Source organism: Alternaria novae-zelandiae (assembly GCF_023758075.1).
Source record: "Alternaria novae-zelandiae strain BMP 2774 chromosome Unknown scaffold_4, whole genome shotgun sequence".
Lineage (NCBI taxonomy): Eukaryota > Fungi > Ascomycota > Dothideomycetes > Pleosporales > Pleosporaceae > Alternaria > Alternaria novae-zelandiae.
In genome coordinates, this window is record NW_026056964.1 from 1,610,313 (window position 1) to 1,637,414 (window position 27,102).

At 53.8% G+C, this 27,102-nt stretch overlaps 7 protein-coding genes across 7 annotated transcripts; 3 read left to right on the forward strand and 4 right to left on the reverse strand.

Moving 5' to 3' along the window:
- Positions 1–729: 729 nt before the first annotated feature.
- On the reverse strand, positions 730–1,311 carry J4E88_003031 (uncharacterized protein; the record flags this gene model as incomplete). Its single annotated transcript, XM_049396686.1, has 2 exons — positions 730–1,154; positions 1,308–1,311. The coding sequence occupies 2 exons, from the start codon at positions 1,309–1,311 to the stop codon at positions 730–732; spliced, it is 429 nt and encodes a 142-aa protein (XP_049258034.1).
- Positions 1,312–2,766: 1,455 nt separating this feature from the next.
- J4E88_003032 (uncharacterized protein) lies at positions 2,767–8,187 on the forward strand (the record flags this gene model as incomplete). Its single annotated transcript, XM_049396687.1, is given in 3 exon segments — positions 2,767–4,990; positions 5,007–5,548; positions 5,641–8,187. 3 exon segments carry the CDS (start codon positions 2,767–2,769, stop codon positions 8,185–8,187), a joined length of 5,313 nt encoding a protein of 1,770 aa, XP_049258035.1.
- A 158-nt stretch (positions 8,188–8,345) lies between these two features.
- J4E88_003033 (uncharacterized protein) lies at positions 8,346–9,149 on the reverse strand (the record flags this gene model as incomplete). The annotated part of the gene is made up of 1 exon (XM_049396688.1): positions 8,346–9,149. The coding sequence occupies one exon, from the start codon at positions 9,147–9,149 to the stop codon at positions 8,346–8,348; it is 804 nt and encodes a 267-aa protein (XP_049258036.1).
- Positions 9,150–9,505: 356 nt separating this feature from the next.
- Positions 9,506–10,332, reverse strand: J4E88_003034 (uncharacterized protein; the record flags this gene model as incomplete). The annotated part of the gene is made up of 2 exons (XM_049396689.1): positions 9,506–9,669; positions 9,723–10,332. The coding sequence occupies 2 exons, from the start codon at positions 10,330–10,332 to the stop codon at positions 9,506–9,508; spliced, it is 774 nt and encodes a 257-aa protein (XP_049258037.1).
- Positions 10,333–10,868: 536 nt separating this feature from the next.
- J4E88_003035 (uncharacterized protein) lies at positions 10,869–13,270 on the forward strand (the record flags this gene model as incomplete). Its single annotated transcript, XM_049396690.1, has 2 exons — positions 10,869–11,779; positions 12,031–13,270. 2 exons carry the CDS (start codon positions 10,869–10,871, stop codon positions 13,268–13,270), a joined length of 2,151 nt encoding a protein of 716 aa, XP_049258038.1.
- Positions 13,271–14,163: 893 nt separating this feature from the next.
- On the forward strand, positions 14,164–17,304 carry J4E88_003036 (uncharacterized protein; the record flags this gene model as incomplete). Its single annotated transcript, XM_049396691.1, has 4 exons — positions 14,164–14,703; positions 14,762–15,034; positions 15,097–15,558; positions 15,607–17,304. 4 exons carry the CDS (start codon positions 14,164–14,166, stop codon positions 17,302–17,304), a joined length of 2,973 nt encoding a protein of 990 aa, XP_049258039.1.
- A 1,338-nt stretch (positions 17,305–18,642) lies between these two features.
- On the reverse strand, positions 18,643–23,356 carry J4E88_003037 (uncharacterized protein; the record flags this gene model as incomplete). The annotated part of the gene is made up of 3 exons (XM_049396692.1): positions 18,643–18,959; positions 19,010–22,829; positions 22,889–23,356. The coding sequence occupies 3 exons, from the start codon at positions 23,354–23,356 to the stop codon at positions 18,643–18,645; spliced, it is 4,605 nt and encodes a 1,534-aa protein (XP_049258040.1).
- Between the last annotated feature and the right edge of the window lie 3,746 nt (positions 23,357–27,102).

A 27,102-nucleotide genomic window follows, 5' to 3' on the forward strand; every position in this document is an offset into this window, starting at 1 on the left:
GCGTCGGCTGGACGCATCGTCCTGGAAAATGCGAATGTGGATGCGAATGCGAGAAAATTCCCAAGACGGCAGACCCGGGAGCAATTCATCAAGACAACGAGAGCATATCTGCGCAAGGCTTGGGAAACAAGTTGGAAGAACGAGGTATATATAGAGGAGAGGAGACGTTTCGAGCGGATTATGGGTGTGGGTGTGGATGTAGATCCGTGGTCGGTGCAGAGGAGGTCTAAGTGGGTTGCGCCTTCGAGTTCAGGGCGCGGCCCTCGTACATGTTGTTCACCGGGACAACGATGGAGGGTAAACAGAGGAGACGGTTCGAGCGGATTGCGGGTGTGGAGGTAGATCCGTGGTCGGTGCAGACGGGGTCGAGTTGGGTTGCGCCTTTGAGTTCAGTGTTTCCTCGTAATTGTTGTTCACCGCCACAACTATGGGTATTAGATAGGAAGGCCCCTGCTGCTAAACAGGGTAAGGTGATTGAGAGTAAAGGTTGCAGGGGACACCTTTATTGATGCGCGTGGGAAATTGATGGGTAGATGGATTCGCAATCTGTTCCTCATAAAGTCGGATGGAAAGTGTTACTAGTACTTCTCATTTATCGCTAACCCCGTTTCTCAACTTTGAAGTAATATACATGCGCAGTAATCCGACGCATCCCCATGTAAACATCCGCATCTACCCATCACAAGCCTTCTATCCTGCATTCCTGCCCTTAGCACTAGCCTCAGCAACCTATTTCTGATGATGATTAAACGCGCTCATCAATATCGCCTGATCAGCCTTCATAGCGGCTTGAGTAGTCTTCTTCGGAGCCTTCTCCACAGCTCCCCTCGTCTTTTTCGGAGTCTTCTTAGCAGTCGCCCTAGCTCTATCTACAGCTTCCTGCGATGGGATGAACCGAGGAGTCTTCTTAACAGGAGCAGCAGCCTTCTTAGCAGGAGCAGTAGGCTTCTTAACAGGAGCGGTAGCCTTGTACGCCGCTGCCTTCCCCTTGTTCCTCGCCCTCGCCTCTTCCTTCGACTTATTTGTTGCCTTTTCAGCCTCCTCCGCCTGCTTCGCCAGCACGAAGTCTGCCTCTGTCATGGGATTTTGGATTGCCTTGCTTTTACAGTCCGCACAGCGACCTGTCGCAGGATTGGTGTCTTCCTTCCAATGGACTGTATGACATTTGGTGGGGTACTTGCTTCCTGCTGGTGTTGGTACCCTGGAATCTGCACATCGCGTTGTTTGTTGGCCAATTTTGATATAGGGTGAGAATCTTCCACCATTTCTGTTACACTTCGGGCATTTTTTGAAGCGGACGCCTGTACACATGTTTGGATTGTGGTGAGTAGATCTGCTGGTTCGTGGGTCTGACGGACAAGTGATTCCGGTGACGTTGATTTGGGATAGAGATGGGGTATTTGGTGAGCCAAAAGTGAGGTGGATGTGCACGCGGTCGATGTCAAATCGATGTGTTTAGTCGTAGTAGTTTAGTATAGTGCTTTCTTGATTGATAGTTATGTATATTCGAGGAAGTGCATGTTTAGAGGACTCGAGAACGGTTTATATCTTACAGGTACGCGGAACTTCACACCTCTGTCTTTGAAGAACTGCTAAATCACATCGCAATATCACAACATACATGCAGCCCCTCCGCAATTCAAGTAGTACCAGCATTTCCATCGTCAAATCCGCACTATTGATCTCCCCACAATTTCTTCCTCTTGGTCTTCACATCCTTGTCAAATCTCTCCTTCGCCAGCCTCATTCTTTCCAGTCTCAGTTCGTTCGGCGTCATTTTCCCTTCTGCCTTCCTCTCTTCAAATGTCTTCCGTGATATACAGACTGCACAGTCCCCTTTCTTTCCAATCTGATCGCGCATGACGGATTCGCAGTTAGGCCTTGACGGTTCCTTGCCTGTTATTGAGTTTATGAATGCTGGACATCGGATCCATTTTGTACCGCCTTGGAGGTAGGGGTCGTGGCCTTTGCCGTTGTTGCCGCAGTCGGGGCAGACTTCGCTGTTGACGCCGATGCACATAATTAGTCGTGGCGATGTGTGATGAAGTCGCGGGTGGACGCTTGTTGTATGGCAATTAGGTGGCTTCTGCGAAGCTTATTTGGTGGTAAAGATAGGGATTCCGAATTTGGTAGAACTTCTGTGCAGTTCCTGGCTGTGTCGTTTAATCCCAGTCGATGTGTTTGAGCGCAGTGGTTGAGTCTGGTTATGACTACAAAACTCTGGAGAGCTAAATTTATGGGCGGTGTGTTTCTAATACACGCTTCACTGATAGGCTAAAATTCACTACTTTGTCGTTGAAGGACTGCTGTATCACAACAAGCATGTGCAATGCTTCGTACATAAATGCCTGGTCATGTAGCCATTATGCTTGTTACCTGGAGAGAAATTCAATAGGGATGTGGATGTTGAAGTGCCCTTGAATCGAATAGAGAATAACTCGTCAGTCGCCGTTCTCAGACTTCAAGACTACACACGAGGGTATGACAAACGCAGGCTTCGACGTGCTGATGTCGTCATGATCTGGGTTGATTCACACGCCCGAGTTCGACATCAATACTGCATGTTCAACGAAAGCTTCACAGTCTTGCTTAGGAATATGTTCTGAGCCAGGTATAAGATCCTAGACGTGGCCAGTGTTCCTAGGCCATCTTCTTGACTATATTTACCCCAACTAGACACCAACTTTCCACATCATACAGGCAGGCCTGATTTTACACACTTCCCAGTTCAACCAATCGAGTTACATACCAACGACATCATATATCATGGCGGTCGCACAACCAGCCATCGCTGTTCATATCGCTATTGATCCACGCAATCAAGGACTTCCCACTGATGACTACGATACCGACGATGAGTCTTATCACAGTGAAGTCAGCGATGAAGATACTAGAGACAAAGTAGAAGACGATAGTGACGTGGAAGAGGAGTTTGATAGCAAGATTGAAGGTACAGGGGACGACGAAGATGAGCACTTGGAAGACAGCGACGTTGACGGCAGTGACTATGAACGAGCTTCAGACGATGAGACATCTGAGAGCGACAGCGAACATGAAGACGGCGGGTTGCCACATCATAAGTCAGCTAGCAATGTCCAAGTACCGCCTGTTGGCTACCCTCAACAAGCTTCCGTGGTTCCAGAAGCACTGAGGCCAGGACCGAATGGCCACGATCCCCAGGCAATGCCTCCGCAGCAACGCCAAACTTCTAGTCCAAAAGTTCCAGTGCATCCATATACGCCTTCTGAAATGCGACAAGCAGATCAGCGCCAGGATATCCCTATTCAACACCAGCGCTTTCAAGACGTTGCTCCGTTTCCCCCGCAACCTGCGCAAACATCCCGAACAAGCCTGCCATTATGGCAGCAGCCCTACCAGCGTTCGATACAAGAGGAGGAAGCGGAAGACGAATATGAAGAATACATGGAAGAAGCAGAAGGGGAGGCAGAAGGCACCGACGACTATAACGATCTAGCGCGGGAACCGATTGTCCAAAGACAGTCATACGAGTCAGCAGGACGTCAAATGCAGATGCCTTCTCAGGATCAGGTAATTGAGCGACAACGTCAAGAGCAAATCAGAGCTGCACTGGCAAAGAAGGCTTCAGACGAGCGAATGGCGCAAGAACAGGAAGCCGCCGAAGCTGCGGCCGAAGCTGCGCATTATCAAGCGCAGCGACAACAGATCCAAGCCCAAAGACAAGAAATCGACAGGAAACGTCAAGAGAACATGCAAGCCGCCATGCAACAGAGACAGCTAGCGCAGCAGCAAGCGCAGGAAGAGGAAGAGGAAGAAGATGAGCTCGCAGCACAGCAAGAAGCTGCAGAAGCTGCGGCCAACGAGACTGCTCAGCGGAAGTTTGAGTATGAACAACGTCAACAAGCGCTTCAGATGCGCCGAGCGCAGCAGAAGCATGCGGATGATGAACTCGCTGCCAGGGAAGATGCGGATTGGGCTGATCAGGAAGCTGCAAAGGCCGAGGCACAGCAGCGCGCCTTCCAACAGCAGCAACAGTGGCAAGAACAACAAAGGGCCCAAGACGATGAAGAGTATCAGGCACAACAACAGGCACAGTACCAACAGCAACAGTTGCGAGAACAACAGAAAGCCCAAGAAGTTGCAGATAAAGCTGCTCGGAAGCAGGCAGCAGATGAAGCTCGCCAGTTTGCAAAGCAAGAGAAAGATGCGAAGAAGGCGGAGGAGAAGGCAGCAAAGGATGAGAAGAAAGCCCAAGAGAAGGAGCGAAAGGACGAAAAGAAGGCTGAAGAGAAAGAGCGAAAGGATGAACAGAAAGAGGCTGATCGAGAGGAACGTGAGACTCGTCGAGTGGAAGATCAGGAGGCCAAACGCGAACGAAAGGCCGAGGAGGATGAACGGCGGAAAGAACAGCGCGAGGTGGACCGTGAAGCCCAGAAGGCTAAGCGGGCGAATGATATAGAGATGAAAAGGACACGGGCAGAGGAAATGCGGGATCGTAAAGCCGAGGATGCCGTGCAGCGACAACAGCAACAGGAAATTGATAGAGAAGCTCGCAAGACTCAAAGAGAACTCGATGCGGCCGAAAAGACTCAACGAGCACAAGAGCAAGCTGAGCTCAGAGCAGAGGAAGCATCTCAACGTATTGAGGAACGCTCCATGACACAAGAGGCCAGAAAGGCGGAGCGAGAAGCCCAGAGGCAGATGCATTTGGCTGAAAAGCAAAGCACGATGGAAGAAAAGGCTGCTCAAGCTACCCACAATATGGCAGAGCATGCCATGGAGCAAGAAGCAAAGCGCTCCGAGCGGGAAATTGAGGTCCAGAGACGACAGGCCGAGCTAGAGGATAAGAAGGCTCGACGAGCCACTGAAGCTGAGGAGAAAAGATTGAGAAAGGAAAGCGAAGACGAAGAACGAGCGCACAAGAAGGCTGCTGATCAGGAGAAGAAGACTCATCAACAAGAGGAGAGGCAGCGTATGCAGGAAGAGGAGGACGAGCGACGGACGGAGGCTGGTAATTCTATGGCGAGACCGCAAGCCGATGGAAACAAGGCAGCTGGAGGGCATGGTGAAGCCCAAGAACATCATGATCAACAACATGGCAGTCATCCGGACGACAATCATGGCCACCAACAAGGTAGACACCCAGATGCGCAGCATGGCGGCCCTAGAGGTCCTAATCACGCAAGCGGAAATCATCAAGATCACCCAAGACAACCTGGACAACAGGGTCAGCAAGACGGTCGCCATTGGGACAGTAACCATGGCCATCATCAGGGAAGATACGCAGATACACGACAGGGCGATTCTAGAGGTCATGACCATCCGGGCGGAAATCATCAAGATCATCCGAGACAAGGACAACAGGGTCGACAAGACGATCGCCATTGGGACAGTAACCATGGCCATCATCAGGGAAGATACGCAGATACACGACAGGGCGATTCTAGAGGTCATGGTCATCCGGGCGGAAATCATCTGGATCGCGCCGAAGAAGGACATGGTAACGGACTGCATCAAGAAAGACACCCATATATGCAGCGCGGCGATCCTAGAGATCGTGGTCACCAAGGTGAGAATCACATGGATCCCGCCAGTCATAGACGTGGTGATGAACTACACCTGGGTATGCACGGCGTACCAGGACCAAGGCAACACGCACAGGCGGGGCGAGAAGCGCAGGAGGCAAATTTCGAGGCTGCGCAGAACCCTCATAGCCCCAACGCTCAAAGCAAAGGCATCAACAACGGAAACGGCGCGAATGCGAACGGTGCCAAGCATAAACCTGTGGTGGATCGAGAGTTGGTCTTGCAAAGAAGAAAGGACAGGAAAGAGGCAAAGAGGTTAGATAAGGTTGCGGGGAGTGACGTCAATCCTCAACCAGAGAGCGCGGGTGAACCGGTTAAGGAAGGCACATACGACACACAAAAAGATGCTGCTAAACAACCTGCGCGTACGGAGGCTGAGATAAAGGAAGCGCGGAAGGCGAAGAAGGAAGCGAAGCAAGACAAGAAAGCCGCGAAGAAAGAAGCTGACGCACAGAAAGAAGCTGCTGCCTCAGGTACCAAACATGACAATACGACTAAAGATCAGAAGAGCGCAGATGGTCCAGCCAAGGGGAAGGAGAGCGCAGAAGACAGCGCAAAGACTAATCAGAAGATTGCCAACCACACGATTACCAACAAGACGGTCAACAACCAGACAATCACCAATCAGACGATTACCAACCGAACGATCAACAACGAACATGTTACGAACGCCAAGACCGAGAAAGGGCCCTCTAATAAACATATCATCAAGGAGAAGAGAGCCCTAAGAAAGGCTAAGAAAGAGAAGGACGCTGAACATAAGGACGCTGAACATAAGGACGCTGAACATAAGGACGCTGAACATAAGGATTCTGAACACAAGGATTCTGGAAACAAGGGTTCTGAACCCAGGGATGCTGAACATGAGGACGCTGAGATTAAGGAGAGTAAGAACGGTGGAGCGAAGTCAGACAGTACAGACGCAGAATCCAAAGCCGCCAATAAGAAGGAGGCAGATGCAAAGAAGAAAGCCGAAGCGAAGGAAGTAGCCTCGAAACTGAAACCAGTGCACAAGGCTGAGAAAGCTGATGAGAAGAGCGAAAAGAAGGGGGGTGAGAAGGTTGGTAAGGAAGTTGTTCCGTTTACCAACAAGCATGCCGATAAGTCTGGGGAGCCAAGTGCTGCGAAAGCTGAGAAAGATGCTCAAAAAGCGGAAGAGGCCCGGAAGAAGCTCGAAGCTAAACGAGTCGCATCTGAGAAGAAGGCCCAAGACAAGGAGGAGAAGTTGAAACTGAAGTCTCTCATAAGGCCTGAGTCCTCTGATGCCAAGAGAGCCGCCGAAGCAGAGAAGCAAAGACTGAAGCTCGCAGCCAAGGAAGCGGCCAAGGACAAGAGGCTCGAAGCTAAGCAACTCGCAATCGATAACAAGCCACATGATAAGGAGCAGAATTTGGATCACAAATCCAGCGCGAGGGAATTCCAGTCGCTTGAAAGCCATACACAGAGCTCTGAACATCGAAAATTCAGCTTATTCAGATCGAGTGCGAAGCATGAGACCACGGATACCAAAGCGGCCGAGAAGGCGGAGCAACAGAGGCTGAAGACAGCAGCCAAAGAAGCCGCAAAGGGACAGAAGCTGATAATGCAAGCCGAAGCGAAGGAACAGAAGCTCATCACGCAAGCTGCAGCGAAGGAACTGCGCACAGCCTCTAATAAACCTGCAAAAGAACAGACGCCCACAAAACTGGCCACCGCCAAACAAGGAGCCGCCGCACGAAGAGACCAAGAAAAGGAAGAGAAACGTCAGAAGAGAATAGAAGCCCGATTGATGATTGAGCAGCCGAAACAAGAGCGGAGTTTGGTCAAGTTTGGAAAGAGAGAGCATGATCAGCCGAAACAAGAGCAAAGTCTGGTCTTATTTGGCAAGAAAGGCCATGATCAGCCGAAACAAGAGCAAAGTCTAGTTAAATACGAAAAGAAAGAGCAAGATCAAGCTGACAAGAAACAGCGGAAGGCGAAGGAAGAGGAAGAGAAACGCAAGAAGAAGGAGGATGCCCGCGTCGAAGCTGAGCGTCTGAAAGGAGAGCAGGCGAAGCTTAAAGCAGAAAAAGAAGAGCTTCAAGCCCAGAAGAAAGTGAAAGACAAAGCTGAAAAGGCAGAGAAGGATAGACTAGCAGCACTCCAGAAGGAAGAGAAGAAGAAGCTTAAAGCTGAAGAGGACGAGAAGATCGAAGCTTTAAAGAAACAGCACAAACAAAAGGAAGAAGAAAAGAAACGCAAGAAAAAAGAGGATGATGAGTTTTCTAGAGCTCAACATATGGCAGACCAAGAGAAAGGTCGAGCCGCAAAGGAACAGAAAGATAAGAAAGAAAAGGAAGAGAAGCGCAAGAAGAAGGAAGACGACGACTTCGAGGCAGCGCTTCGAAAAGCAGAACAAGAGAGGACTAAAGCTGAGCGGCAAAAGAAAGAGCCGGTTGCAAAGGCAGAGTTGGTGAATGACGCCGCGTTCAGGTTAAAACTTGATAACCAGCATAAAGAATGGGAGAAGAAGAAGAGGAGAGACGCTGCGAAGAGTGCTGCGAAACCAGCGGCAGTGTCGGGGTCTACAGGTGCAAGGAATGCTGCTCCTACTAGGAAGGCTGCTCCTGCTAGAAACGCTGCTCCTGCTAGAAGGCGGAGGTAGATGGGGAGTCGAGACTGTTCGGTGAATGCTGTACAATGATGTACTGGTGGTATGTAAAGTCGTCCGTGATATAGCCTGCGTCTTTCTATCCTCCGAACCTCCATGTGTAATACTCCACGCCAATCCACATTCCCACCAACTCTTACAACTCCCCAATGCTACTCACACCCCTCCAAACTCTTCTTGTACTCCTCCCACAACTCCTCAACCCCCTTCCCACAACACCCCTTCCACAACGCCTCCCCATCATACTTCCTCTCCCTCATCCCCTCATTCAACCTCCTAACAACATCCTCCCCATGCTCCTTCTCCAACCACTCCAGAAAATAGCCCGTCCGCTCATACCCAGCATCCCACTCACAATCCCCATGCCTCTTCCAATGCGGCGGCGCAAACCCCGCCTTCAACCTCACCCAATCCGCGACTCCTTCTGTTAACCCCGTCGGCGCACTCCCAAACCCACTATGCTGCCAGCAATGTACCATTTCGTGCACAAGTACACCCAGTATCTCTTCCTTCTGCCGCGACTCAGGTACGTGCGAGATGTAAGACGTGTTTAGGTGGATTTCCTTGTGGTCGTCGTCGAGATCGAGGCCTGTTGTGTATGCGACTCCGTCCATTTCGCGGAGGACAAGGGTTACGGATCGCGTGCCTGGTATGCATGTTTTGGGGAGCCCGCTGTAGAGGTGTGTGAGGACTGTCGCGACGGCGTGCTCGAGCGCGTGCGACGCGTGTGTGAGGCGTAGGAAGGCGCGGGTGCCATTTGAGGAGAGGTCGCGGAGCTCGAGGCGGAGGAGAGGTTTGCGCGTTGGGGTTACGGCGTCGGTGACGAGTGGGAGTTGGGTGGTTGGGTCGGCGAGCGTGGTTGCGTTGGTGGTGGTTGTGTTGAAGGGGTGGGTTGGGGGTAATGCGGAGGATTGCGGGGCGGGTGGGGTGGAAGACGTTGGGGTGGTTGATGACATGGTCTGGTATTGCTTTGGTGTCTTCATTGATTATTTCTGTAGAGGACTTGGGGGTTCTTTTTATAGAGAAAGAGTTGGAGGGTTGTTGCTGCCTAGATGTGGTGCTATGGTACGCAAGAGCACTGGAGACGTGCACTGGTCCTCGGCGAACGATAAGATACCGAGCCGTGGTAGCTGCAAACGCTTGTTCGTTCATACCAACCAGCTGATCTATCCTTCTGTCCTTCTATATGCCTTTGAATCTAGTCTATCATCTAGTCGTAATCGTGATGGTCATCAGGATCCGCCAGTGCGCATGATGTTGCCGTGTGGACCCCGGTCTATCATCTTGCGACAATGCACAGTCATGCATCTTCTCACGAACTCTTGAACACCTCCGGGAAAACCTTTCGTAGCTCCTGTAGGCTCCTGATCTGGTACTTGCTTGCTGGCTGAGCAGGTGCGGGATCTTTCTCGTCAAGCAGATGCGCCGTCTTCCATCCCCGTTCCTCTGCTGCCTTGCAGTTGATGTAAGAGTCATCTGTATCAATATATTAGTAGATTACAATGATTTGAGATATTATGAGCACTCACCGACGAAGTAGCACTTGTCGTTCGACTTGATGCCAGCCTCCGCCATTGCCTTGTCGTACATCTCCACGTGCGGTTTGCAGTAGAACTTGTCCGAGCCATAGTCGCAGAAAGTGATACCCTCGAACAGATCATCAATCTGCAGAAGCTTGACGACGCGCTTGCCATGGGTGATGTATGCATTGGTGAAGAGCCATAAGCGGCACTTGCTTGTGTCGATGTCCTCGATCAGCTTGCGCAGTTCGGGGTTGGGCTTGATGACATCTTCCAGTGGTAACGCGTCATCTACTTTGCTGTTGTACTCTAGTGCATTAACTTTGTGGTGTCGGACGAGCCCTTCAATCGCGAGACCATATTCGCGGTAATAGCGGTAGTGGAGTTCATTGGCGTCTTCTTGGGACAAGCTGAGGTGATTCTGGAAGAATTGATCGATCAGCTCAGCCATCATCCGGTGAATGTCAAGGCTCTTGGGATAGAGGCAGTTGTCGATGTCGAAAAAGAAGACTGGCTTCTCTTTCTCGTCGACCTGGGCGTTGCTGTTTGCTGTTGAGTCATGCTGAGATTGCGACCGATACTCCATGGTCTCTGGGGGTGCTGCTGTGTTGAACGACATGATTTTGGTTCTTTTGATACCAGACAAGCACTCGAGATGATGATTGATTTCAGATATCGAAAGGGTGGGACATGCGTGTCCGGGGAAAGTGGCGCTGGAAGATTCCAAAGGTTGTCTGCTTAGTGTAAGTTTCGAGTTATGACGCACGGGATATAGTGTTGGCGTCATACCTTGTCGCAGGATCACAGACCAAAAGAAAGCCAATCTTCACTGTTTCTCTCAACTAGATGCGATTGCTGCATTCACAGTTGTAGAAGGCGTGATGGGTACATGGAGTAGTCACCATCCCCTTCGGGCCTAGTGCTGGCGCTGGCGCGTGCACCTGCTGAAAACCAAAACGCGCCGTGGCTCCGACATTCATTGCCCACTCGCTGGCGTGTTGCTCTCCATACACTCATTCCCCTTCATCATCTTCTCACCCCGCACAGCTGCGGGTTTCGCCTGTATTTGTATAATCGCCAGTCTTGCGCTCGCTTGTTGGTGTTCAGTACTAAAGTCAGTTCGCGTCTGTTGTGATGGCAGCGCCAATCGCTTCCATGTCGACAGCCGCAGTGCCGTCGCATCTGAACGGTGCCAGCGCAGTGTCTGCAGAGGTGCTTCGCGAGGCCGAGTTCCTCCAGAAGATTTTGCAGATACGCGACCAAGTGCTTGCTAGCCAACACCCGCGTATTCATCTTCCACCCAAAGTAATTGAACAGGTTGCACCGCGTCTTCCGCAGACTGCCTCTAGCAGACCCACCACCAACGGCACACCCAACGGATCTTCATCGCAACTATTTCCTCCGCGTCCAGCATCTTCAGCACGCCCTCCCACGTCTCCTATACCCCCTACACAACGACCCTACTCGGCCAAGTCGTCCTCTTCGAGCATCGATCCCATCTTGCTCACAAAATCCGAACACCTGGTCAAGGCGGAACAGCAGCTCAAGCGGCAGCAGATAGAACGCGCACTGAAGGACCAGTTCGATAAAAAGGGCCGTGGCAACGATGCAGACGAGCGAGAAGCTCTCATCGACGTCGAGCAGTGTTTGATCAAGGCCCACCAACTGGTCCCGCCTGTATCTGGCTTACCGTCTGCGACTAACAACAGCGACGACGTTGAGTCATTTGACGAAAACTCGTACTACTCTAGCAAGGCGAACAGTTGGTCCTCAGAGGATGTTGATCGCGCTGACCACACGCATGCTGATGCAGCTCCACTGACATCACAGGCGCAGCCCACAGCTCAGCAAGTGAATGTCCACGCTCGCCCAGCCGAGCCCACTGTGATCGACCTCGATGAAGAGGCTTATGAGCCGGCCGATGACATAGAAATCTATGAGCCTGAGCCTGCACAGCTGCACGAGGAAGGCGAGGAGGAGGAAGACTACTCTCCACCTCCAGCCGAGATTGGTCCAAGCGAACCCTTGAGGGGTCGACAGCGCAACCGCCATGGCGGTACGAACGGGTATGATACTACAAGACTTCTCTTCTTCTCACTTCCATTCTCTTCTCGCACATTGAGTCAGCGACCTGCTTCGCGACAGGTTCGTCCATCCAGGTTGTGGCATGACCCTGAGTTTGGTAGCGAGCGTCGCTGCATTATGGGTCACCATCTCTGCTGCCTTGAGATCAGTCATAGCTGTCCTCGCATGTCTCTATTCCAGTTTCCAGTCTTCCTTCTCTTTTCCTTCCTGTAATCATGCTAACGTTTCGCAGATCACGCCGTCAAAGTCCGACCGGTCCCGCAGCACCAGTTCACAACCCTCGCAAGCGGAGACGAGAAGAGAAACGCGAGCGCGACGAGAAGAAGCGTCAGCAGCAGGCCAACAAACGCGTTGTCAACTCGCCAGAACCGTACATCAAGGAAGAGCCGCAGTCACCACCTCCTTTCACGGCTTATCCCGACTCACAACCTAGTAAGCGTCGTGCGCTACAGCCTCATCCCGATGAGGTAGAGCTTGTTTCTGCGCAAGGCAGCCCCAGAACACAGCCCGTCTACTACCGCGACCCAGAACCTATGGCACGATCTTACCGCGAGTACGACGAGCCTCTGTCCCCGACCGTCATACGCACGCCGCAGCGGAAATCGTTGCGCGATGAACAGGACCTCAGGCGGGTCGCAAGTCTGCAATATGCTCGACGCCCCTACTCGCCAGGTGGTGTCAACGAGATGTACGCAGCGCCAGAGCCTCGACAGATTCGCGCAGCATCGCATGCCTTTGTCGAACGCGCCGAGGCGCCCGTTTTCCGCGAAGCCTCAGCCCGCCCATCAGCCGCACCCAGATACGTACGCGAACGTTCGCGATCACCTATACATGAATACATGCCCTCTCAGCCGCTCATGGCTCCGCCGCCACGCAGAATTGTGGTGGATCAGTATGGACAAAAGTACTATGCGGCACCAATGGATGCGCGAGAGTCGATGGCACCACCTAGCAGGCGAGTGGAAGTTGAGCCATACTATGAGCGGGCTGTGACGCGGGAGCCCACGATGCGTGCACCGGCACGACCAGAAATGTACGAAGAAGAAGCTGTTCAGAGAATGCCCCCGCCTCCTCGACGTTATGTTGAGGCCTCGGAGCCTGAAATGATTGAGAGCCCGTACAGGCAGAGAGAACCCTCTCGCCGTCCTGTAGAGGTGGAATACCGCGCTGCGCCACAGTACGAGGAAATGGGTCCGCCACGAGAGTATGCTTCAGCGCGATCGTACAGTATGCGGCCAGAAGTTATTCGTCGAGAAGTGCCGGAAGGCTACGTCCGACACGAGAGCATCCAGCCGTCGGCTGTTCGCGCCTCACAGCCTCGATTCCGTGAGGTCAGTGTGATGCAGGAGCCTTTTGATGAGCGTCGCTATGTTGGCGCACCTCAGAGCAGGCGATATGTTGAAGAAGGACCCATGGAGGTGGCTTCGGAGCCGTTTGTGGGCGAGCCGCGTCGCACGTACATGCGCTATTAGCATGGTGGAAGTGTAGCTGTAGGATAGTTTGGTTAGTGTTTGAGACGAAGAGAGTGTTAGTCTTGTAGAGAGTTGTAATAGTCTGTAGCATTGACTTAGCACTGTTGACGCAGTGTATTCACTTCATGCAACTCGATAGTATCAGACGCGACAAAAAATATGCAGTTCAGTGACTCGACGCAGCAGTGTCTCAGTGCCGCATCCGCGCAGGACGCTTCTCGGCTGTGGTGCCGACTAGAGGGTGCGATTTGCCTGATTGAGCCTGGCGAGCGGGCAGCCGTCATCGCACTGCAGGGGAGACGTAACCACGCTCTGGGCTCTGATACCAAGAGATGTGCAGAGGCAAGCTCTCGAGGTAGTGTTTGGGCGATTTCGTCACACGGACTGTTTCTCCCGCAACCGAGCCTGTTTGATGCGTGTGGGGAGGGTTGCGTGGAGGGCGATGAGCGACGACGGGGAGCTGTATTCTAGATTTCTATTCTTACTCGGACATGGCATGATGGTGTACTCGTAATAGCCAGCCTTGTCGGAGCGTCAGCTATGCTCGTTTAGCGATAGGCCCGTGGGCGCTTGCGACCACCACACGACGCAGCACACTCGCAGCATACAGCGCAGCACGCATTGCCTGAGGCGACAGCGCACGACACACGACCAGAAGCAAAAAGCAGCGCGGGTGCAGATTCGAGGGACCAATCTCGCGGGCGTGTGGTGAGTGCGACGGGGTGAATGGCTTCTTTTTGTATGACCCACTCCAGCGCCCCCCGGCCAATCAGCGGCGCGCACCGCCTCGCTCGACAGCTGCTTCCCTCTCCGGTCTTCCCAGGTTCCTCGTCCACCTTCTCTCCTCCCACCACCTCCCGCCCGCCAACACCTAGGGCGTCTCCTCACCCACCATGCACAAACTATCAAACTTCCCGGCACAGGCCCGCCACGGCTGGGAGAAAATGGCCCCGTCGACGGCCTTCTCCTTCTCGCGGTCCAACCACGAAATGCCCGTCTCCGCCCCGATCAAGCGTCCCTCGACGGCCACGTCCGCCCCGCCCGTCATCGCGCCCGGCTCCCAGGTCAACGTCTCCTTCAACGTGCCCTTCTCCTCCAACCTCGCCGGGCCCGACCCGGACGACATCATGTGGGCGAGCCCGGGGGCAAAGGCGCGCTGGACCCATCCGGAAGGCACGGCAGACCAGACGCCCACGCACAAGCTGCCTGTCCATGCCCAGAACGTCGACAACCTGCGGAACCTGTGCAGAGAAGTGAGCGAGCAGACCGACGGACGCGTCTCAGCCAACGTGACGTCGGCCGAGTCCAAGCCGCTGCCCGGCCTGCAGCGGGGCCCGCTGCGGGCGCTCGTCACCAACGTGTGCCTGTCGGGCGAGCTCGAGATTGTCAACTCGATGCGCTGCCGCATCCTCAACTCGACGCCCATCTCTCTGGTAGGCTGCTGATGCTGCGCTCTCCGCCTGTAGGCCACATGCTGACGTCTTGGCACAGCGATCGTCTTTTGTCGATATTGACTCGCAACTTATCATCGACCCGCCGACACAGAACATCAGAGGCGCCGTGCTCAACCAGCTCGACCTCATCTCCAAGGCCACCAAGGCCGACATCTTCCTGCTCATGCCCAAGCAGCCCGACATCGAGACGGCCAGCTTCCACGGCAACATCGACACGGGCATGGACCCGCGCCTGCGCTGTGCCATCTACGGCGACCTCGAGACCATGGAGCACGCGAAGACGCGTGTGCTGATTATGATCGACCAGATCGTGAGTTCTCAGAGCCCCACAGATGCCCGCTAGCGCACCATGCTAATTCGATGCCGTCACAGCTCAAGCGAACCGTCGATACCATGAAGCTCGAGCTCACCATGCACACCCTGATATGCGGGCGCGGGCGCAAGAACATCAAGATGATCGAGTCTGCCACGGGCACCGCCATCTACTTCCCCCCGCCCTTCCCTCGCCTGTTCGGATACACGCCGCCCGGTGCTCAGCGAAGGCCTGATGACCTAGTATACATTACGGGTGAGAACTCGGAGAATATACTGCGTGCCAAGCAGCGTCTGCACGATCTAGTCATGTCCACCAAGGTCTTTGTGAAGCCTGTCATGGTCACTGATACCAAGCTCGATGCCATCTTGCTCGAGCGTCTGGACAAGGTGCGCAAGATCATCGAGAACAACGGCTCGTACATCCTATTGCCCCCTCTTGGCGTTCAGCGTGGTGTTGTGCGTGTTCAGGGCACTGACGTCTTGCATGTCGAGCGAACTGTGCGCGAACTGATGCAGCTTGTAAGTTCGACGTGTTCTTCATCTTGGATCTATACTAACAAGCCTTAGGCCGGCCAATTCTACAGTGCCTCGTGGTTCATTACCCACCCCGACCCCACACAGCGCCCACCCACACCCGCCGACGTTCGCGCCATGCTCTCTGATATCTGCATCAACTCTGGCGCCGAAGTCAGCTTCGAAAAGCTCAACTTCCACATCTATGGATCCGACGATGCTGTCAGAGCTGCACTAATGGTCATCAGCAACATCCCATTCGTGAAGAAGTCGCAGTACAACATGAGCGTCAAAATTGAGCTGGCCAATGAGCACAAAGAGTTCGTCAGTGGTAAGAAGAACGGCAAGATCAACAAGATCATGAGCCACAGCAGTGTGCAGATCGTCTTCGATGGCTTCAACGAGTACAACTTCTACATCGTAGTCCGTGGTGCCCAGTACGAGGCTACAAAGAATGGTCTAGACCTTGTCGAACAGGAGATGCCTGCTTCCATTTCCTTCCATGTCCCCGATCAGTACCACAAGCGCATTATCGGCATTGGTGGTCAGCACATTCAGCGCATCATGAAGAAGTACTCTGTCTTCGTCAAGTTCTCCAACGCCATGGACCGTGGCGGCTTTGGTAAGGAGGAAGATGACATCAAGGTCGACAACGTCATCTGTCGCACCCCTGCGCGTAATGCTCAGAACCTCGACTTGGTCAAGCAAGAGATCATGGACATGGTTGAGAAGGCCGACGCCGAATTTGTCTCTGAGACCATCAACATCAACCGTCTGTACCATCGGGAGCTTATTGCTCGTCTAGACAAGATCGATGAGTTGGAGAAGAAGTTCAACTGCAAGATTACATTCCCTAGCACTGAGGAAGCCAGCGACATTGTTACAGTGTCCGGACCTGAGTATCAGGTACCTTTTGCAGTTGACGAGTTCTTGGGTATGGTTCCAGAATCCCATGATCTCGCCTTCCCATCTACCACGGAACTCAGCGAGCACATCCGCTCAGCCGAGTTCAAGGCTGAAATACTTGACAAGCTCAAGACTCAGCACGAGGTCGATGCCCAGCTTCAGCAAGCGCAGACCGAAACTGTCGACGGCAAAGAAGAGACGATTGAAGCATTCCACATTGTCTTCACCAGAAACAATGCTGGCGGACTCAAGGATGCCATCGATTTCTTACTTAACCACCTAGTCATGCATGGCCTTGACACTAATACTGTTCGTGGAGCTCTTCCACGTCCCAAGTCGGACTCTTTCGAAGACTCTCTGCCATTCTTCGAGTCCAAGCTGCTTCAGCGCGCAGAACCAGCTGTCGACAGTACCGACTCACCTACACGCTCTCACTTTGGTGATGATGAGCCTCGTGGTATGCTCGACCGCCTGCGCAAGCCAGGCAGCATGTCGTCCTTCACGTCCATTTTCAACGGACGCAAAAACACCAACTCACCTGGATCCCTTTTCAAGCACGCTTCGAGCAATGCTTCCAAGGCATCCCTCGCCAGTCTGGAATCCACCGGTAGCTACCGCAACCCGTGGAACGACAGCGGCATCAACCTTGCGGACGACGAGCACCACAACAACGGCTGGCCCATGCCAGCACCTCGTTTCGAGTCCAAGTTTCCTTTTGGTTCCTCTTCGGCGGCGCCTGGGGACGTGACCCCTAGGTACGACCCGCGGGGCTCCGTGGACAGCGGGCGCCCCAGTACTTCTCATTCTGCATCTGGATACCCGGCCCCTATTGGGCCTCCTCGTTAAGTGATACACCAATCTCGAACCATTTATTTGATACCACTACTGTAACCGGCCTTTAACGACGAATACCCCGCTACGCGTTCATTGTCTCTTGTACGTGTGCGACGACAAAAGAATTATACCCCCTCCTACTCTACGGCGAAATATCCCACGTCAAAAGCCTAGCCTGGCTGGTTGTTGTTGTTGCTGTTTGCGTTTGCGTTTGTCATTTTGCTTGTTTACGGGCGTTTTCTCCCTTTTGCTTTGCTTTTGCTGAATGATTCCCCAAATTACGGCGCAAAAAGAATATATACCAATTTGCTGCTTTTGTGGATTTGTTGCGTTTTTTGTTCGTTCGTTCGTTCGTTCGTTGTGCGCTCACCACCGCTGTGAGATGAGAAGGAGGAAGGGATATACGATGGGACGATGATACCCCCCGCCGGCACTGCCTGCCAGCCGGCCGTCGTGAGACGGACATACTGGTGGGCTAACGACATGGTGTATGGGTAGAACATTTGGGTCTTTTGGTATAAAACACAGGGGGTTGAGGTGTGCTGGCTCAATGTATCGAGCTGATTTCCTCCTATTCACTCTCTCTTTTTTCTCCACTCTCCTTGTTGAAGAACAGGGGCATGTTGGAGATGTGAGGATACATGATAGATGAACGAAAGGCACATTTACACCCCATGATATGCTACCTTGTTTCGTGCAGTGTGATGTATATATTCGGCTGGAGGTGATCATACTTCACGACTACAAGTCAGCATACTTTCAATAGGCATGCGCATGAAAGATGGAAAGACTCTTCACGCATTTTTCGCAAGAAGAGCAGATGGCAAAGTCCATGAGAGTTGGTGGATCGTGAAGAAACCGGCACGACGGGTTTCAAAGGTAAGCTGATGAGATATCCAGCAAGCCCATGTACAATCCCGCCACTTTTTATATCATAGCGGTGTAGTGGTTGAGAGACTCATGGGGGTTGTGTTTCCAGCCGCATGATCAGATTTGTTGTACGAGCATGGCGTGGTTATAGCTGTTGATTATTTAGCAGTCTCATGAACTACATGATAACTCTCCGCTATTTGAGAACAAAACAGGCACATTACACGTTCAGACAGTCTTGAGTGTAATTCTTGGTCACATGGACCGATTTGGATGTTATCTAAGGTACAAAGCCTTGTGTAGTGACACTGTCAACTATCCTCTTCTTCGTCCGTCACTGAGTAGTGTTTTCGCCATCATGCGTCGAGCTATAGGTAGCATCGTGTGATACAGTACAGTCCAAACAAACATATAACGCAGCACAAGTCCACATCACCCGACGCACTAGTTGCCGAGCTTCTTCAGAGGATCGAAACTATTCTACCGCTTAGTCTTCTTCTTGGCGGCGACAACCTTGAAGTTGCTCGAGTCGAGAGGTTGCTGCGCTTGTTGTTGCTGAATAGTGCTGGCGCCGCCCTTCTTGGCGACCTCCGACCAGCCACTACCTGCGGCCTTGTTCTCGGCAGGAGAAGCAGTGTTGCGTTCGTCGATGATGCCCTTGTCGGCGAGCTTGCGGCGGCGGAGGAACTCTTCAGCGAAGTGGCGCGAGTCGAGCGTGTTGGAGGCGGAGTGCACGGATTCAGTGATCAGCTCGGCGTCGGCTGGGAAACTGAGGAGAGAGGAGACAAAGTCTTCGGCTGCTGAGAGTTAGTGTGTTGTACAAAGCATTACTATAACGATCACGTACCATTGATGCCCTTGTTAAGGTCATGACGGAGCTCGTTGACAGCCCACTTTCGGAACTCCTCTTCAGCGTTAAGCTTTCCAGATTGTCCTCCCATCGTAGCACTACGCGTGACAGCGGGCTTCTTGGCAAGCGATGGTACAATGGTTGAGCTAGCGGAGCGAACGGCGGCAGGCACAGGAGTGGTAGTGCCTCCTGGTGTCTTCACCTTACCACTTGCACCAACAGTGGTCCATGCAGTGCTACCAGCAGGCATAGCAGCAGCCAGTACAGGGGTGCTCTTGCTTGCCAAATCAGCATATCGCTTGCCACCCGATGGAGCTGGAGCGGCGGCACCGAAGGCGTTCGCAGCTGCAACAGCCTGTGCAGTAGCTCGTTGCTTTCGAGCTTCCTCTTCCTTCTGGATCTGCTGTAGGGTCTTCTTGGAACTAGCTGTTGGCTGTGCGGCGACCTTGGTTGCAGCAGGCTTTGTCCAAACAGATGCATTGGTCGCACTAGGCGTTACAGGTGACGCACCGCTCGCCCAGGTCGAGCTTGAAGGCAGGCCAGGTTGGACTGCGGGTGACTGGTTCTGGGCTTGCATCTCCTTCTCAAAGGCCTCTCGGCGAGCTGCCGCTGCTGCAGCCTCGCGCTCTGCAGCCTTCTTGGCTTCCATCTCCTGAATCTCCCTCAATGAAGGTCCACGAGATGCGTCAACAGGTTCCTTCGCCCACGGGGCAATGGATACACTGGGAGTGTCGGCAGCAGGAGTTGCCGCACCAGAACGGGACTCGGTGTTGAGGTTCTCAGCAACGATGGGCTTCCTCTGAGCAGCTGGGGCAGGAAGTGGAGACTGCGATGGCGGAGGCGGGAACGGGAAGATGGCGGGCTCGACCTTGTTCCATGCAGCTGCCGGTTGGGGGGAATGCTTCGCGGAAGCAGCTTTCTGAACCTGTTCAGTAAGCGACAGGGTCTCTTGACCAGCAGCATGTCCCTCGTTGTGATGCTCGGCTTGATGGTCTTGTGCTTCGTGTTCCTCGGGAGAGGCAGGCTCGGATTGTTCCTGCGATTGCTGAGCAGACGAACCTGAAGGCTTTCCAATAACACCTTCTGGTGGAGGAGCTGCCTTAGATGATTGTTCCATGTCCGTTTGGACCCGCAAGTCGTTGAATTCCGCGAAACGGTCAGCAAAGGTGCGGGCATTTTGCATATCTTCAGGGCCACCGGGGCGAATCGCGGCGTCATGCTCAGCTTGCTCACGCTTGAGTCGAGCACGATCACCAAGCACAGAAGCCATGTATTGTGCGTGCGCATCAGAATCTTGCTGCTGTCCGAAGGCAAATGGAGGCTGGTTGTTGCGTCCGAGGTTGAGACGGTCCATCATGCCGGGCATGTCTTGCTCTCTCCTGTTGTTCATCATGTCCATACCGGGGCCGATAGGACCCAGGCCGGGGACAGGACCGGGTCCAGATCTGAAAGTGTTGTCCATAAGCCCTGGAACAGACGCTCCTACCGTGGTGCCATGGGTAGGCGATGGCTGATATCCACCTGGAGACGTGATACTACCAAAGCTTGGTTGGCTATGTAGGCTCTGCGCACTGGAGTGGTGGTTAAGTTGATTGGGCAAGACTCCTCCCATCTGAACCTGACGGGCAAGCGCTTGTTGCTGCTGAGCCAGGTGCTCTTTCTGGCGAGCCATGAGATACTGCTCCTCTTGCTTTCTTCGCTCGAGGGCATTCTGTTGTTCGGCAGTAAGGGTGGTCCCAAAGCTTGGGAAACTATTCGCGAAAGGAGGCTGGGCGCCTGGAGCGGTAGCAGTACTAGGGCCAGCACCTGCCCAAGAATTGCCTGGCTGAGACGTTGCAGGGCCATGCGGAATACCGATCTGGGGGACCAGGAAGGGCTCGCGGGAGTTACCGATTCGCCGAATAAGCTGGGCCAGGGGCTCGTAATCGGGCTCTTCAGCCTTCTTCACCAGCAGCTCAGGCGAGAAGAAGCCGGCTTTGTACCAGTCGTGCATCTCCAGGCCGGAGAACGGTCCTTGAACGTTGCCAGAAGGGTCGCGATAGATCCACCTCATCCTGTCGGGCATAACCATCATCCGCTGCTGAGGCACAGGTGGTTGACTAGAAGCTGGGCTTCCGACGCCTGGGGTCGATGGCTGTGCAGTCCTAGTCGGGTTAAGAGCGGCCATAGAGAGTGAAGTGGTAGCCATATTCGGAGGCTGTCCGGACGAGCTATGGTCGTCATGGTGGGCATTGGAGAAATCTTCAAACAAATTGCGGTTTGCGCGGAACGGGCTTTCAGTGTCACGCGCTGGTGCCTGTCCACCAAACGCATTTCTGCCAAAGGTACCTGTCATGCTATGTTGGCGGTCACCATGCGAGGAGTTGTCGTCAGCGTGCGCTCTGTTCGGGTCATTGGATCGCATCTGTTCTTGCATCGAGGGCGGGAACAGAGAGCCAAGTCTACTGGAGCGGCCTACTGTGGCATGACCGAAAAGCGAGCTGCTTCCCAGACCAGCCAGAGAGGGCGACTGAGCCTCACCAACATTTCCGAAAGCGCTGTCAAAGCCACCTAAGCCACCGCGTTCGCGAGTCGGAGTGCCCATAGTGTGGTGCCCAGTAGGCCAGGCGGCAGACCCTCCTAGACCGGGCAGGCCACCGAGCCCGGGCAGAGTCGGGAATCCTCGAGCAGGACCAACACTGGAGGTTTGGCTGCGGTCACTAGCTGCGGCCTCAAATGGTGCAGACACTTTGCCCAAACCTCCAAGCCCACCAAACGCGTTGTGAATGCTCGAGTGAACAGACTGGTCGATATGGAAGCTACTCATACCAGGGAAGTGTGCATTCTGGTCGCCGGAATCGTCCGAGTCGTCATTGTGCTGATCTCGTGCGTGGTGTGGGCTCTGGTATGGATTTGTGTCCGTCGGGCTCATTGGCTCGTTGCCTCGGTGAGGCGATTGATCCGTGAAGTTATTCCTGTTGTACATGTCGCGAAGACCAGTGTCGGCAGTCGTCATCCCAAATGCGGATAATCCAGAATCGTCGCGGTGGTCGGGGCGGTGGGGCGTTGCGAAATTGCCGAAGCCTTGTGGCCGGGGCGGGCTAACGTCTTCGCCGCGCAACGCAGCACTGCCAGTTGGGTGGTCGTCTTCGGGGAACGGATCTGTGTCGTTACTCATTGGCCGGTTGGTGCGAGATTCCATCCACGAACCGCCTGCCTTTGAGGACTCTGCCTCGCTTAGCCTGCCCAAGTTGCTCATGGAAGCTTTCTCTTTCGGCCCGTTCCCGAAGTCCTCGATGCTCGGCTTGCCCATCAATCCCTTAAACCGACTCTCACCACGCAAACTCCCGTAGCCGGGCTTTTTCTCTGACTGCGGCGCTGCAAAGCTTCCAAAAGCGCCAAAGCCACCACCAGGAGTCGCAGACCAGGGCGAGGTACCACCACCTGGGCTGAAGGGCGCGGTAGTTGTGCGCTTTGCAGAGCCAAATGCACCAGCGCTGTCGGCCCCGCCTTTTTCTTTTTCACGCTCCTCACCGGGGCGACCTTCTACAGGCTCCTTATAGTCTGTCCGACGGCGTACCAGAGCGGGCGGCGGTGTGACGGCGCTGCCTTCTTCGCGCGCGAATCGTGAGGTGGCGGGCGACGAGGGGAACGGATACGCGTCGCTGGTATCGCGACGGCGGGTGCCTGGGCGCGCGCTCGTGGGCGAGGATATTCCGTAGGGAGTGCCTGGGCCTTGCGACACAGACGTTTTGCGCAGCGAAAGGCCTTCCTTGGGAGTACCGTCTTTGTTCTGCGTGGGTGGTTTGAGCGGCGAGTTGACAGACGAATGGAAGATCTAAGCGAAGAAGCGCGCGTTAGTGCATGCCAGGAAGGTGCGTTGGGGTGAGTTCCTACTTCTCTCTCATCGTCGGTCATGTCGGTCAGGCTGAGTGGCAATACACTACCATCTCTGTCCCAGCACTGGTCGACCCCGCTCGGCGCCTCCCTCTCCCGGCCGTGGTCGTCTTTGCGGCCCCAGGAAGCACTCGAAGCGCCATTCGTAGCATGAGGCTCCCATCCACCCATGTACAAACTAGACAGTCCGTCGTTGAGGTCGCTCGACGCCTGCTGTATCCGGAACAGCTGTGTCAATTGATCCCGCGAATAGCGACCCTCGAACGAGCTGCCATTGCGGCCAGGCTGTGCGTGGGGCGGGACGTATACGCCGGCGCTGGTTGACGAGTTCTGTGGCGCGGCAGGGTCTCGTGAGGATGAGTGGTTCGTTGAGCCGGAGAGGCTTGTCGCGTGTGAAGGTCGGCGGAATGTTTGCGTGGCACCGTTGGTGCGTCGAGCCCTGGTATCCGGGATTAGTGAGGGGGCCATGTTGGTAACGAGGGATGTAATAAATAAGGAAAAATTAATCTGTGTCGTGCCTAGCGATTTGACGTAACAAATGTGCTGTATGTAGCGCGGAGTGGTGTTCACATGGGGTGCAGCAGGGCGGACTTACCAGTCAGCGCCGGAGTCGGGACGGGCTGGATTCGCACTGTTTCCTGCAGCTGCCGAAGCAAAAGAAGTAGGCGCCATTGTGTGGTGGTGTCGTAGTGGGTGCGGAAGCGGCTATGAGACGAAAGCGTGGTGTCGAGGCCAAAAGATTTAGTGTGGGGATTGTGGCAGGCGAGTGGAGGAGGCAGGTGCAGTCGAGATGATGTCAGGCTTGCAGCGGTTTGGTGCTAGAGGAGTCGGGTAGTATTGGCACAGTTCGTCGTGGCGTAGTTCGGGTGGGAGATGTAGTCGTATTGCGGCGACAAAAGAAGAGCTTCCACCATCGGCCAACATTTGAGGTTGGCTGGAGCCGAGATGGGCGCACGTGACCTCGTCGTATTATGGGGACTGGGTTTTTCTTCTTCGTTCCCGCCACAACGCGTCCACGCGTCGCGCCTGCCGAATCTAATTGACTAATGACGTCTTGTTCGGATATCGCATCCATGTCTACGTGTGATAACTCCTACAGTGCCTTCCTCATTCTCCAGATATCCAAACCAACCTGCTGCAAACACGGCAGGCACGCCTCGATCCACATACCCAAGACATGCCCTTGTGAGGAAGGGGAAGGTGCGATGTGTCATCTCGCTCCGTCGCATCGGCCTGGCACTCGCCGCGGCATTCTTCAAGGCCGGCTTCATCGACCTTGACAACTACCCATAACGACTCATTCCCCGGCTGTTTGCTGTTCTGTTCGCTGAGGGCCGTCTCGCATCATCATTGCCGCACTCAATTCCGTCGGCTTCTCGCCTTCGACTTGGGACGGGATTCTCTGCCGTTCCTCCTGTCTGTAGCTGTCATATTTGGATCTCTACATTGCAGCTTCCATTTGGTTTCCAACCGTGTTGCTGAACTTCGTCCAGTCGACTCGCATCACCAGAGGAATATGGTTTGCTCTCTTCCCGATAAGCGAGGTGTTTGCTCGGACTCTACTCGTACACCATAGTGACACCAAAACGCCAACCACTGCTGACCTTGTGTCATACAGGCCTGCTACGGCCGGAGAATCGCCTTGCCAGCGACAGCTTTTGTGCTGGCCTCACCTGGGTTCCTAGTGACTGCATCGCGTTATGTGCCTCCAACCATCCGTAGATGACTAGTTTACGGATAGCTCGCGGCCGTCACAGGTACGTTGACCCAGCTAGCGGCACATTTGCTTTACTACAAAGTTAGCTATGCAGCCCGGCCAGGTTTCGGAACTTCTTTCGCCTTCTATGTAACACAAAAGGTCGTCAAACAACTCACCTCACATCATTGCGCCTTAATCACCTGCCTTCCCAAAAGGCCACTGATATACACCATAAACTCCCAAACAGAACCGTACACACAGAGTAGCTCGAATCAGTGCTAACAAAAGCTTCGTCGAACCAGCACTCAAAGCTGCCTTCCGTGATCGAAGGACAGGGACTGGGTTTAGATGGCTGGATTAATGGGCTTCCCTGCTCGGGGTTTCCGTCCAAACCAATCCTACGATGAATCATACAGCAGCGACAGCGACACCTTTGGACGAGACCCACGCGATCAACGGAGGAGGTTTGCAGACTTCCAAAGACAAGCATATTTACACAGGTTCCAAGACCAGCAATCGTCCCCTATGAATATGGGACGTTTCCAATCGCCTTTTTCGAATCGCGAGAGAGCCAGTCCTATGATGGGACCCTATGCGCAGTTCGGCATTCCTTCGCCTCTTGGTATGGGTATGGGTGGAGCTCGCATGGGTGGCATGGGCTTTGGAACGGGCATGGGAGCGGGAATGGGGCTGGGAATGGGAGGAGGTATGGGAGGTGGCATGGGAATTGGCAGAGGCGGAAGTATGGGGTTCCCGGGTCGGCCGCCCTTCCTAGGCGGTTCACCGATGGGCTATCGGCAGCCTTCGCCATTCGGACTAGGCCATTCACATCAATCACACCCAATGTTTACGAACCGCCATCGCCAGAACGTCCAGTCATCATGGCCTCAATCCCGTCGCAGCCCCTTCATAAGAAGCTTTTACGATGACGACGAGGATGACGACGAGAGCGATTACGATACGTCTTCGACATACTATTATCCGAGGCGGCGAAGAGGAGGGGGCTTGGGACAATTTAGGCGTTCGCCCTACCAAAGTCGACATACACCCCGCTGGATGCATGGTCATAACAGGCGATATGAAGAATATGACGATGAGGACGACGAAGACGATGAAAGCGATTACGAAGATTACTACCCAGTGCGTCGCCGAAGGCCCAGATATTAGTTGCTCTTGCGAGGCTGTATCCACCGCTGTTTGAAGAAGATGACATCGAGGCATCTTCAAGAAACAGAGCGTCTGCTTTGGTCCATGGCGTTGAAGCGAATGAATCACACTACCGGGCGCTCAGCCAAATAATGCAAATGTCCACACTAGACGCTACTCTGCGAATTTATCGGTTCGTTTGAAAGAATCCCTTCATTACTAATCTGCTTTGTCGCCAGGATTTTTCAACAGCGAAGCCAGAGATCAGCGTTGTTTGCTCGCATAAACGAACGGTCGTACAAGACGCGCCTGGTACTACTAGTATCGTTGCACGCGCGTGTCACTGACCCGTGAAGAACGGAACGCAGTCTCCCGAAGCTTTGCCATCCTTCCGAGCAGCAAACGCACCCTATCAGCGTGGAAGACGGGTGGTGTTTGCGCAACGTACGATGAACGCCCGTTTGGAACTATCGATTGCGCGAAATGCCACTCACAGTGTGGATGGGATTTTCGTCCGAGACCAATGACATGTCTGCATCCTTCACGGTTGTGCGACTGCTCATTCCAGGGCCACGGTAGCCACGATGAACGAACGGAAGAGGCGAACATCGTGACCCCATTCCCAGGCCATGCGCCCGAACTCGTGAAGATCTTGAGGAGACCACATCTCAGCCGCAACAAAGAAGCATGGAAGCGGGTTCAGCGAGAAAGCTTCGCAATCGTGATGCATAAAGTGGTAGGTTTCCGTCGGTGTATCTCTTCGTCAGAGTTACGCCATCTTTATCCTCACTATCTTACAATATATGTCCTGATCGAGTCTCATAGACACTCGCACCAGCTTCCAGAACGAGGTTTATTCGCTATGTGTCTTTTCTTCCACTATTCTTACCGGTGCCATCCGTCCAAATCAGAGACACTTCTTCTGCCCTGCCATCACCATCCGTTGATAAGCAATGAGAACCGAATATCAGTGCCGGAAGAGCCAAAGGACATTAGGGTATGCCCAAGGCTCTGGAAAAAGGAGATCTCGTCACCGCATTGTGTTGGGTGCCTGGCGAGGCTGAGCAGGCATGGCATTGCGTTACGAGAGAGGGAAAAAGAGTGCATATGACGACCCAGTGCGGTGGAACAGGCTCACAGCTTGTACGCTTATGTGAGGCGGCAGCATTCAAGTCCTCTGCGCAGCATATCCGGTAAGAAGATGAGGCATCGCTCGAAGCCCGGCCTCTGAGCCTCAAGCAAGCAAGCAGTGCGACATTGCCAGGCTACCCAGATATCATCATGCGACCACCGATTGCCTTGCCCCAGTTGCCTAAAAGCGACCAAGTTAACTCCAAAAAGTCCAGACTCAGGGTTTCTTATCGCATGC